Source organism: Sminthopsis crassicaudata, chromosome 3 (assembly GCF_048593235.1).
Source record: "Sminthopsis crassicaudata isolate SCR6 chromosome 3, ASM4859323v1, whole genome shotgun sequence".
Lineage (NCBI taxonomy): Eukaryota > Metazoa > Chordata > Mammalia > Dasyuromorphia > Dasyuridae > Sminthopsis > Sminthopsis crassicaudata.
The window spans coordinates 378,189,375-378,200,547 of record NC_133619.1 but is presented as its reverse complement, the minus strand read 5'-3'; the positions used below and the strand labels follow the sequence as shown (position 1 = coordinate 378,200,547).

At 33.7% G+C, this 11,173-nt stretch overlaps 1 protein-coding gene across 1 annotated transcript in view; it reads right to left on the bottom strand.

Moving 5' to 3' along the window:
• Positions 1–11,173, bottom strand: part of THSD7B (thrombospondin type 1 domain containing 7B) — a 1,297,161-nt gene that overhangs the window by 19,345 nt on the left and 1,266,643 nt on the right. Inside the window, exons 22-24 of the mRNA XM_074301932.1 lie at positions 8,854–9,013; positions 1,482–1,655; positions 1,274–1,369 (exon numbers count right to left, since the gene is read on the bottom strand). Of these exons, the coding sequence (XP_074158033.1) occupies positions 1,274–1,369; positions 1,482–1,655; positions 8,854–9,013 (430 nt within the window). The remainder of the gene's footprint in view (positions 1–1,273; positions 1,370–1,481; positions 1,656–8,853; positions 9,014–11,173) is intronic.

Below are 11,173 nucleotides of genomic sequence, written 5' to 3'. Positions count from 1 at the left end.
ATTATTATTTCCCCCATTTTACAGTTGAAGCAACTGGCACAGGCAGAGGTTAAATTACTTCCTAGAGTCACATAGTTGCTATCTGATTCTAGAATTGAATTCAGGTTTTCCTGATTTCAGACCCAGTCCTCTTATTAACTGTATCACCTAGCTTCCTAAAAGGTTCCAAATTCTGCTATTTTCTACCCACCCAAGGAGATTATTTAGCCTCCTTATGTAGGTAGAAAGTAGCAGAGCACATATTCAAAACAGGTCCTTTTGCTCCAAATCCAATACACTTTCCACTGTACCAGGCTGCCCTTTCCTACTTAATAGCAGTAATAATTTATGGAAGTATACACTCTTTAGCATTTGCACTGATTATCAATTACCTGTAGTCTCTGAACAATCAGGTAAGAAATAAGGATGGTTTGTCTATTTGGGTATTTGTGGTGTTCTTGAAATCTCTGGACACCTTTGCTTATTTTTTTGTAAACAGGATTACTATATACAATCAAGGCTGAGACTGAACATTTGGGTCTTCTAGTTAATGAAAACTGACTCATGCTTCTATTTCTTTTTCTTCCTTGGCTTCCAAACAAATAATTTGTTCATTTCCTTTTCATACAAATAATCACCACTAACCATTTAAAAGCTCCATATGTGTTTCAGAAGGAGGAATCTTAATTTGGAATTAGCACTCAAGTTCAATTTGTAGCTCTGCTACTACCTAGTATATATGTAGCTTTGAATAAATTAAACTTTTTGGTCTCAGTTTCCTCATTTGTAAAATGGGAGAATTATATGTAGTATTCTTTTTATTCAGCTCTAAATACTATGACTTCAAATTTAAGGAACACATATTAGCCAATAACTAGGAATTTGTTTTTTCTAATGTTTTCACTCAGTGATGCTCCATTTATAAGCTGAAGAAAATAAAAAGAGGAATAGATCAGCTTATTTTTCCTGGCAACAAATTAAAAATAAAGTTTTGGTGTTTCAGTTAAAATGAATTATTCCCCCCAAATAGTAATTTTTTTTTATATTTGGTTTGTGTAAAGATCTAACTGGAATTTGCCAAGTAGAAATACAAGGTACATCACCAAAGGAATTTTGTAACAGCATCCAAAGTGATTTTATTATAGCAAGAAGCTATAATAGTAATATTATTTAATTTAATAGTAATATTAAATCTTCTTTTCACTTAGGAACCTCCCCCTTCTCCCATGAAAAAAACAAAGACAATATTTGGAGAAATTTCCAAAAAGTCTATACTAATTCTAGGCATAAATACCTGTGACATTAATACCATCAGAGCGTTGACACCAAACTGTTCGCTCATTGTTTCTCCAAAGACTGGTTTTCCATATGTAGTGATAGCATTTTCCACCTACAAATAAATAAGGTGATCATGTTACATAACACATTTCTCATAGTAAAGAACATTGCATAGTGACTCAAGAATTGCTGAAAATAAAAATGCATAAAAATGGTGATAGTACCTAGACAAGGGCGAGTCTCTAACATCTGTTCAGGACAGTTGTCTTGGTTTTCAAATGACTGAATTACAAATGTTCTTGAACGAGATTGGCGGCCCATAGTTTCAAAACTTCTGCCATCGATGCATGTTAATTCACATGTACTCCACTCTGACCAGTCTGTCAAATGACAGTCTCCTACGTTTAAAAACAAACAAACAAAAAAAAAAAAAATATATATATATATATAGTAAGCACCTGATATATATATACAACATTGTGCTGGTTATGGAGAGAAGGAAAGTTGAATAAAACATGCCTCTGTCCTGACTTAGCTAATAATTCAGAGGGCTAAGGAAAATATGTAAATAGTAGTACAATGAAACAGACATGATTGACCTAGAAGAGAAACAGAAAGAGTTATTAGAATTTGAAAGGAGAAAGCATTGCTGCTTTAGGGGAGAGGATGAACTAAGGCAGAGAGAGCTTATAACATTTAAGTTGAGTGTTGAAGAATGAATAGAATTTCAAAAGGCAGAAATAAGAGGTGAGGTTGTTCTAGGAACAGGAAATGGCAGAGACACGGGAAAATAGCAATCAAATCATCAGTTATATACAGTTTGCTGAAGCAAACATTATGTGAATTGTAATATGAAATATGTCTGTAAATGTGAGTTGTTGAAGGGCCCTGAATATCAGGTTAACACATTTGTTCTTTATTCAATAGATAATGTTGAGAGCTGATTTTGTTTTAGTCTGAGAGGAAGATGCCTGCAAAAGAGAGAATGAATATGCATGAGGAGGAATAGATGATTGATGAAACAAAGTCCCAGAAAAGACAATAGGGGGTTAGATGAAGAGTAAGGTGAAGAGGTTATACTTGCTGAGAGCCTTCAACTAGGACAAGGCTCTGCTATGCCCTGAGGTACTGAAATATGAAGGCTGCAAAAATGAATGATTTGGAAAAAGATTATGCAATTTTAAAATTTGTTATTCTTGTGTGTTGACAACACATTCACACCTTCAGCAAAGAAACAATGAGGGAGCTTAGCACCCAGTTAGCATGAATCGTGAACCTGGAATTTGCTTCATAGGTACTTGAATTAGTCCTTCTAAGCTGGGTTTGATCAGTAGTCACTCAGTAGCCCACTGTCTCCTTCACAAACCCAGTGTCATATTGTCTACCCTTATTAATGACTGAATTTAATTCCATCTTGTATTTTTTTCCACCTCCTGATTTACAACATGAGTTTTCTATGGGTGCTTGTCAATAAGAAAATTATACATACATACATACATACATACACATATGCAATATGCATCCATATATTTATGGCACCTCCTTTATGCCAGGTGTGTGCTATGTGCTTTACAATTCTGTTTTACATTTAGTTCCTACAATAATCCTGAGAAGTGATTATTATTATTATTACTCCCATTTTACAGATGGGGAAAACTGAGGCAAAATAGTTTATATGTTTTGCCTAGATTTTTACAGCTACATAGCTAGTAAGTGTCTGAGGCTGGATTCAGGTCTTCCTAAATTACTGTTACTGTATATAGTAGATCATCTAGCAGTCCCTAAGAAGAAAGACCTCTTTTAAGTACTCATAGGAAGGTACAGGCACAAATTCTGATCTGACAGGAAAAGAGACATGAGTAATCTCCTGGAAAATGTGTTTCGTCATATTGGCAATATAGGAAATTAAGACAAAGTGAATTGATGCATGAAAATATTTTAATGGAATTGAACACAATTTATTATGGCACATGTGATTTTAGGTTCTATAAAATTTATTTAAACATTTAACTCATTTATTGATTTAAAGAGAGCATTGATAACAAATAAATATGTAGTTCAATTCTAATTATTTTTTGACAAAAGTTAAAGTCACAATCCAAATGAAAATCAATCCTATATAGTATATTTGTAATGTAATTAATTCAATTTGATACATTTGAATTTGACACTTATTAACAATCTTATCTAACATTTTAAGGTTTTAAGGTTATTATCTTATTTTATCCTCACTACTATATGAGGTAGGTGCTATTTATATGCATATTATCCAGATAAGGAGACACTTGTTCTTGATCATATATAATGGAAGTATCTGAGATTGATTTTGAACCCAGTTTTTAACTGCCTCTAAAACCAACATCCTGTCCTTCTTTAGCTCTCACTCTTTTCTTCACTCTCTGCAATATGGCCTCATGGTTGAACTGAAATTGCTCTCTCCAAATTTACTAAATCTAATCACTTTTTTTTCATTCCTTCTTCACTTTCTGTAGAATGAAACAACCAAACAATCTATTCTCTACTCTCCTCCCATCCCTTCTCTTCTCCTCTCTTCCCCTACTTTGTCCTCTCCTCTCCTCTTGTCATTTCCTCTTCTCTTTTTCCTTTTGAACTATTTTTTTTTCTGGTGATCTCATTATCTTCCGTGAATTCAATTATTTTATTTTTTTTTTTACTATGGATACTGTTCTTTGATCTATTTGTCCATCCCTAAACACTCTCTTAATATGTGCACTTATAACTCTCTCCTAACACCTTAAAGTGAATATCCAGCAGACATCTTAAACTCAACATGCTGAAAAATGAATTTAATTTTCCATCTTCATAAATTATCTAATACTGTCAAGGGTCCTATTCTTCAATTTATTTTGCCTATAATTTTTTAAAACATAGTTGCTTGCATGCGTATTCCCTGTTAGATTGTGAGCTCCTTAGAGCAAAGACCGTTTTCTTTTTTTACCTTTCTTTATATCATTAGTGCTTAGCACGTTGTAGATGTTTATTGAATAAATTCAGCTTCAGATACTTGTTTAGCTATATGACCCTGTGCATATCACTTAACATTTCTTTGACTCAGTGTCATGAAATGTAAATTTAATAATAGCATCTTCTTCTCAGGGTTGTTTTGCAGTACAGATGAGACAGTTTCTAGAACATAATAATTACTTAACAAATCTTTCCTTCCTTCCTTCCTTCCTTCCTTCCTTCCTTCCTTCCTTCCTTCCTTCCTTCCTTCCTTCCTTCCTTCCTTCCTTCCTTCCTTCCTTCCTTCCTTCCTTCCTTCCTTCCTTCCTTCTTTCCTCCCTTCCTTCCTCCCTCCTCCCTTTCTTCCCTCTCTCTCCTTCTCTCCTTTCTTCCCTTCTTCCCTCATTCTTTGCTTCTTTTCTTCTTTTCTTCCCTGCCCATCAAAGGCCTAGGTTTTGCAAAGTACTATCTTTGGGGTTATTAAAGGAAAATAAATTGAATATCAATCCTATCCTCAAGAATTTTACTATTTAATTTGAGGTACAGATAAGCCATTTACAAACAAACAACTATTATGCAAGGCAAAATGAAAAATAAAAATAGATATAAAGGGATAGTTTTAGTTCTGATTACTATGACCTAATGTGAATTGTTGAAGAACTAAATTGAATTGATTTCCTTTGAAGGATTTCTTTAAGGATAAATCAAATAGGCTAGAGAGGGTTATGGAATAAACAAAACATTTTTGGCTTTTGGAAAGACATTTGAGAAATTTTTTTCAATGTACAAGATGAAGAAATATCAGTTAGGAATTTGTCCTCTTAAGTTGACCTGGAACTGGTTGAAAGACTGACTTAAATGATCAGCTGCAAATGACTCTTGCTATTCTCAGAAATACATTGATCCGCAATTATTCTGAAGGACTTATGATGAAAAATGCTAAACATACCCAAAGAAATAACTAATTTTGTCTGAATATGAATTGTAGCATGCTCTTATTTTAAACTTTATTTTTCTTGAGCCCCCTTTTTTGAGGTGGATGGGGGAGGTGTTTTCATTCACAACATGACTTTTATGGAAATGTTTTACATAACTTCACAAGCGCCTTCTTAAAGAGGGAGTTGGGGTAGTGAGAAAGAGAAAGAATCTAGAACTCAAAGATTTAAAAATAAATGTAAAAATTGTCTTACTTGTAACTTGGGGGAAAAAATATATATATATATACACACACACAGATACACACACACAGATACACACACACAAATATGAAAGACTGACCAAAAGAGAAATAGTTAACAGATTTATTTAAATGTAGAAATATGTCTCTAGTGGAGCACTCCTGCTTATTAGTCTTTGGATCTCTTCTGTTATACATTTTAAAGACACAGATGATATAAATAACAAATATAGATTTGACACAAATCTAGAAAAGACAAATAATACATTGGTTACAGAATTTTTTTTCTGACTTTCCCAACCAGTTAGAAGGAGAGACCAAAATGTATAATACAATTAAAAGGGCTAGTTTTTAAACTTGGATTAAAAAAATTAATTGTACCTATCAATGACAAGATGACCAGTGCCTAGATAACTGCTTCTGTAAATAGACCTCTTCATTTAAGTAGACAGGCTCTTTTCATATTAGACAACAGTATGACATGGTAACCTAATCTTATATAGGGATACCTAGTGATAATAAAGAGTATGATCTGTTGTTATTGTATTTTGTATTGGTCAGGCCACATGTAGAGTAGTATAAAAATTTGAATACCACATTTTAGGAAGTCTATCCACAAGATAAAAGGCTTTAAAAGTAAACAGTAGGATGATGAGAGGACTAAAAATTATTTCATACATTTATTTGAATGAACTGGGATGATATGACATTGGTATACCTAAATATTTGAAGAAAAAGGGAGTAGATTTGTGATACTTTGTCACACAATTAGGAATAATGGTAAGAAGCTTTAGATACAGATTCTAGCTTGACTGAAATAAAGAAAAAAACTTCTTAACAATTAGAGCTTGTCAAAAAAAAATGGAAGGAATCATCAAAAGAGGCATGTTCATAGATACCAGAGAGCTATATGATCTTTGTTTGGAATGTTGTTTTGGGAGTGTGTGTCCCTTACTTAGATATAGAGTTAGATTAAATGACTTGAGAAATCCTTTGAGATTCTGTGCATCTAAGAAATGATAACTAGTTGGCATCAGGCTGACTCTGCTAGGAAGAACAAGTAGGAAAGTGGATTTGAGATGTATAATTGTGAAGAATGCAGTGATAAGTAGCTTAAAATGCATTGATAAAACTACACAGGTTTGTACATCCATAGACCATTGTTAAGAGGTGCATGGATTTCATAGATTGATCTCTTAATGGAGATGTAGCAGAAATGATTCCTGCTTCAGACATAGGCTGAGCTAGATTAGCTTTCAGGTCTCTTTCCAATGTGAAACTCTATTATTTGACAAAATCAATAAAGAGGTACAGGTGAAATACTTTGAGAAATAAGAAAAGGAATAAAACATTTCCATCTGGTAGAATAATTTCTTAGGCTTTACAAAGGAGGAGATTTCTTGTTCTAAGAGTCTTGAATCACACAAAAGTTTAGTTCTACACCTAGAAAATGCTTCAATAGAGAAGGTGATACTTGAAAAGTTTGAAAACTTGACATAAGTGAAATATTTTAACAGAAAGGGATGTTAGGGGAAAGAAGATATCCATTCTATGAAAGGGTAGGAAGATTAATGAAAGAAAGGCAAGAAAATAGGAAAGTGCAGCATGAAAATAAAAGATAAGTGAGTATTACACCTTAGTTGGGACCTAAAATGTGTGAAGAACGTTAGGTTGTAGAAAAAGATTGGACCTCTTCCTTTAAGTTGTCCTAGGTAATCATTTAAAATGGTGAGGGATGTTCTCTTGATCCAGAGAACCCCCCCACAAAATCATGCAAGTCAAGGGGCTCAATTCTCCAAGTACATTTCAAAAACACCTATAAGAATCCAAGCTATGAAACAAGCATATCCAAAAAGTGACCAAGTATTTGAAAGATGTCACCTTAAAGAAACAGTGTTCCCTTCTGCCAATAGGATGGTGGAGTTGGCAGGTGTACTCACGCTCAGTGAGAGGGTTGGACACAGGGATGGCTACAACTGAAGGGTTGGGATGTGAATTGTCTTGTCATTAAGCATATCCAGGTTAACAAAACTCCCAAAATGTGATGGCATACTTATAGAGTTCATGGTCAAATCAACCCATATATGAATTCTCCTTGACAAACTGAGATGATATTTACTGAAAAGGAACAAATTGTTCCTAAAACAGAAGAGGAGGTTACTTAAAATAAAAAAGATATTCCAAAAGAAACTGAAGAAACAAAAAAAAAAGTTTATGGCATAAGAATAAAAATGACAATGCAAATAAAAGTTAAATGAAATATTACAGTAAAAAAAAAGAAAGTTGGAGTCAGATTATGTAGGATGATGGATAACAGAATAAGCCATTTATATTTTATTTAATAAACAAAAATAGGCTAGATGAGTGGATAGAATGATGATTGGCCTAGTAGCAGTAGCAATAACGAATGATTCAAGATGCACAAATAATTTAATTTTCCAAAGGCATACAATAGCAACATAAAAAGAGGGAAAGGGAATAAGCATTTATAAAGTAGGTACTACATGTCAGACCTGTACTAAGTACTTTACAAATATGATTTCATTCAATCCTCATAACCCTGTAAGATAGGTGGTATTATTGTCATCCCTAATTTGTAGTTAAGGAAAATTAACCAAGTGGAGATTAAGTGAACTTAGGGGTTCCTGATTCCAGAAACGGTACCAGATAATTGTCTTACCTACTTACCTACAACAATGACAACAGAATCGAAATTAAAAAAAAAAATTGAAAGAAAGGACAAGTTTATTAATAGGGATGATCATTTCCCCTAAATAATTGTTTTATACTACAATTTAGTCTAAACCTAGAGTAGAAAGTATATTTCAGTGATACTATAAATTTCTGCTTCTTATATTACTAAATATTCAGAGCCAATCAGTTACCATTATATTTCTTGTTCTTCCCTCATCCTTTCTTCTTCCCACTTTCTTTTGCCACTGTTTGTCAGCATAAAAAAATTCCATTATCTATGTAATGCATATTGTAGAGGTACTTTCAACTCTTGGGTTCAATCTTGCTTTTTCAATTATTCCACAGGAATTTTGACTGGTTCACTTTCTCTTTACTTATTCCTTATTGGAATTTTTCAGTTAGAATATTTTATTGGAGTCTCAGAGAGTGTGGTTAACCCCCCAACCCAATTAATCAGGAAAGATTTCTTGTCACATCTAGACAATGTTCAGGCTTTCTTTACAATAGGAAACAATTGAGGTATGTTCTCATCCAATAACCTTATCGGGGTTGAGTGCGTTGAGGTGATTTCGACCCATCCTTACATATATATTTAATAGAAAGAGAAATGCAATGAAGTAGGAAAGAAAGTGACATTCAAAATTAAAGATGAGTTTGAAATAAGTGTGAATTTCAAATTTCAAAAGATAAGGCCTTTCTGTAGCAAGTCAAATTGAAAACTGAATAGCAAATTAGAGCACAGTGCTTCAGAGACTGCTTACCTGGGCAAGGCACAGAGCAAGGGAGCTGTAGGACACTGTCTTGGGGAAGCAGCTCTCCACATAATGTATTTTCTACTTGTTTGGCAGTGGGAGAAACTGAAGCATTGTGGACCACACAGGAGAGGTTTCGAACTTGAACTCCATCACCACAGTCTCCACCCTATGAAAGTTTAATTACACAATCATCATCACCACAAGCCATCAGCTTCTCTCATATTTGTGGTTCCTGCCACCTCTTGTTTAGGAAAATCCCAAAGATCTTTGCACATTTATGAAGCCTTCCTCCCCTGGGGAGCCATCTGTCAACTGCTGACACAAATCTGCACAGAGCAATGGTGCCCAGCTGGGTTGGAATGGTGGGGAAGCTGAGGTAGGAAAATGAAACTGCTAGGGAATTTAAATGTAAGTACTCAGAATATAATGACTTGCATTGGAATATTGCCAAGATTGACTGGAAATGGAAACCACACAAAATTTGTCTTGGTATTATATGTGATAAAATGGTTTTATCCCTAATCACTTCTCATGAGAACATTTACAACCACAAGATATGAATTTCTTTTTACCTTTTTTGTTTTCATTTTGGAAGGGAATTCAGTTTCTTGTACTGTGGGTTAGGCTGACATTGCTAGAGCAGCAAAGTGATTTTTCTTTCTGCAGTAATAATCAGTATATAGAAATGTGTACTCTGATTTAAACAATTTTCTCTTTTGCCTACCAGACAGTTCATATGAGATAGTCCAGGTTGTAATACATTAAGGCAACAAATCAATCAATCAACAAACATTTATTAAACACTATTCACCAGTCTCTGTGCTAAGTTATGGGTCTGACAAAATAAAGCTCTTTCTTTCTTTAAGGAGTTACATTCTATTTGGGGAAGAAATGTGGGAGTATGCAAAATAAAAATATCTAATCTCTCACCTGCTTTCCTATGCTAATCTTGATTCACCACATTTGTATTTGGTCTGTTCTAGTCTTTGTACTTTGGCCCTATAGTTAGCTTCTCCACAATTGAATCCAACATATCTCATACTTCCATTTTTCATACTCTATTATACTCAACCTGGGTTACTTCCTTTATCATACGCTTTTTTTCTGCTTCTATCCCTAATCAATTGAATGTTGTCTGAGGAAATTTGAAAAAAAAAAAGTGTGAGTTGGTTTTATTACAAACTCATATTGCTTAATGCCTATTACTTCTTTGGGAAGTTTGAAGCAATCATTAATTCTTTCATCTCTCTATCTGAATTTCAAAACTTTTGCATTTTACTGATCATTTGCCCTTCTTTAATAATTAAAGATGAAGGATTTCTTTGCTATGCAACATTCACTTTTGTTCCATTTATCACAGACTTTCCTACTTTCTTGAGGAACTTGCTTGTTGGTCATTCTATTATTCTGTTTGTCTGGGCATCTACTTGTTCCTTTTATCCTCTCTGTGTCTTCCTATTGGTGTTTTTCTGCTTTTCTGACAATTTTTATTCATTTTCTTTCTATGTCCTGAGTCTTACAGCACTATCTTCAAGCATTTAAAGCATTATTTTATCTTCAAAAAATATCATCCTGACACCCTATATGTCATAAAGTTATCATTTTATAGCCCTTTATTTTCACTGCAGAGTCCTAAAAATAATCATCAACATTGACTGGTCCCACTCACCATTAATTCATTCCTCAACCCTTTGTAATTTTCTAACAATCCCACTGTTCTCTTAAATTTCATCTCCAAACTGCTAAATCCAGTGATTTTTCCTCAGGCCCCATTATCCCAAATTTCTTTGAAGTATTTGATACTCATGGTCTATTTTTATTCATGGAAATTCCATTTTTTCTCTTCCTCTTCCAATTAAATTGCTTACTTTTTTTTCCTTACCTAATGATTTCTTCTCTCTTTTGAATTTATCTTTCCTAAGAACACTAGAAGAAACACTACTTTAGGTTCAGGAAGATCTGGTTTCAAATACTGTCTCTGACACATTCTATTTTCATGATCATGGATAACAAACAAGGTCTCCATATCACAAGCAACTCTTGAGACAGTATAAATGTTACCTATATGCATTAATAGAGTTTCTGCACTGGAAAGTCTCTTATCTGATGATAAAATTAGGCTCTACCATCACCCTTGAGGAGAAAAAAAAATCTTTGTTGGTTCTACTCTTTTTTTTTTCTTTCCATATTATCTCTGCCTTGGTGATTTTGTGATAATCCCTCAAATTTCAGTGCTTCTTCTTCTTCTTCTTCTTGCTACAAATATTCCCCTCAGTATGTACCTGAATATCAGAACATCAAATACAAAGTAGATCAAACTAAACTC